Below are 1,820 nucleotides of genomic sequence, written 5' to 3'. Positions count from 1 at the left end.
CTAGGTAGGAAATATACATAAGTGTAGGAAGCAACACAAATATGTCCTTTCTACAGTTGTTTGAACGACTTCTTTATTTGAACTGAGCAGATTTATGTTTTATTTTATTTATCTTTTTTTATTTTCTTGGTGGTGGGGGTGAGGGGTGGGGGTCTAACGATACTGCGGAGTCAAATTTAAAGATGTTAGCATGTTATAAGCTCTTTGGTTGGAACAGTTGTAAGCAAGCCGCTTCCAATAGATGTAGTCTCTCGTTCATCATAATCTCTGGCCTGCACTACGTGCGTGTGTGTTTGGTTGGATTTCCCCAGACATGTGAGTTTGGTTTGAAATCCCAGACATGTGAGTTTGGTTTATAGTCCCGAGACTGGACATTTGAGTTAGGCTGGTAGTCCCCAGACTAGACATTTGAGTTGGCTTGTAGTCAACAGACTGGACTTGTGAGTTCGTTGGCTTGATATGTGAGTTCGATTGTTGATCATCATGCTGGAAATGTGAGTTTGGGTGGTGGGCACCGGGATGGACATGTGAGTTTGGTTGGTGGGCACCGGGATGGACATGTGAGTTTGGTTGGTGGGCACCGGGATGGACATGTGAGTTTAGTTGGTGGACACCAGGATGGACATGTGAGTTTGGTTGGTGGGCACCGGGATGGACATGTGAGTTTAATTGGTGGGCACCGGGATGGACGTGTGAGTTTGGTTGGTGGGCACCGGGATGGACATGTGAGTTTGGTTGGTGGGCACCGGAATGGATATGTGAGTTTGGTTGGTGAGCACCGGGATGGACATGTGAGTTTGGATGGTTTGCACCGGGATGGACATGTGAGTTTGGTTGGTGGTCATCTTGCTGGACATTAAGGTTTAGTTGTGGTTCACCAGGCTTGACATAAAAGTTTGGTTGGTGGGCACCGGGATGATCATTTGAGTTTGGTTGGTGGTTATCATGCTGGACCTGTGAATTTAGTTGGTAGTCATGAAACTTGATATTCGAGTTTGGTTGTTGTTCACCAGACTTGACATATGAGTTTGGTTGGTTGTTATCGGAAACCACTAATAATATTGGAGAAAATATCCCATTTTAAATGCTATACATTCCTAAAACATAGCGTCTGAGTAAATAATACAGTGTTGCAATATATTTGATTATGTCTATAAAATCCATATATCTTCATTATGACAGGATATTAAGTGGAATTAAACTGGAAGAAATAATTCCATATATATATTTGATCGCATTACTCTACTTCTTATCATTGGCAATTCATTTAATATTCATTGCCTTTTTCAACACTGACCCTGGGGTGGCTAATTAATTGTGAATTTATTGAATGTTTTATTGAATTTATACCCAAGATGACATCTTAAATTGTATCCAAAAAAATGGAAGAACATTCGTTAAATAGTTCTACATAGTAAAATATGTCCTGAAGGGCCTATTATTAAACCGAAATTGTCTTGCCTTTGGAAAGACGTACATCAGTTTTGCACAGAAAAGGTATGGAGTAATTTTCCTTCAAGAAAGCAGAAAACAAGAGTTAACAGTCCGGCTATGACAAATTGTGATGGTTGTATTTAACTGAATGGCCTGTCCGCCATAGGGATAGTGGGATGAATCATTGTATATCATTGACAGAAAAATCAGTTGGCCTACAGCCGAAAAAAATGATATTCATCTGCAATTTCTGGACATCAATAATGATGCATTATCTCTTGCAGCAATTGCTAAAGGACATGCTTATAGGATATTGTTATCTGGAAGATATACTTTTAATGTCACCTAGTGCTCATTTGCTTTGTACCTGCTTAAACTTGTTCAAA

The 1,820-nt window shown here is 40.0% G+C and overlaps 1 protein-coding gene across 1 annotated transcript; it reads right to left on the bottom strand.

Moving 5' to 3' along the window:
• Positions 1 to 258: 258 nt before the first annotated feature.
• LOC128208507 (uncharacterized histidine-rich protein DDB_G0274557-like) lies at positions 259 to 1,362 on the bottom strand. The gene is made up of 2 exons (XM_052912069.1): positions 1,351 to 1,362; positions 259 to 954 (listed from the first exon to the last, which is right to left on the bottom strand). The coding sequence occupies exons 1-2, from the start codon at positions 1,360 to 1,362 to the stop codon at positions 259 to 261; spliced, it is 708 nt and encodes a 235-aa protein (XP_052768029.1).
• Between the last annotated feature and the right edge of the window lie 458 nt (positions 1,363 to 1,820).

Source organism: Mya arenaria, chromosome 11, assembly GCF_026914265.1.
Source record: "Mya arenaria isolate MELC-2E11 chromosome 11, ASM2691426v1".
Taxonomy (NCBI): Eukaryota; Metazoa; Mollusca; class Bivalvia; order Myida; family Myidae; genus Mya; species Mya arenaria.
This window is presented reverse-complemented; position numbering and strand designations above follow the sequence as displayed.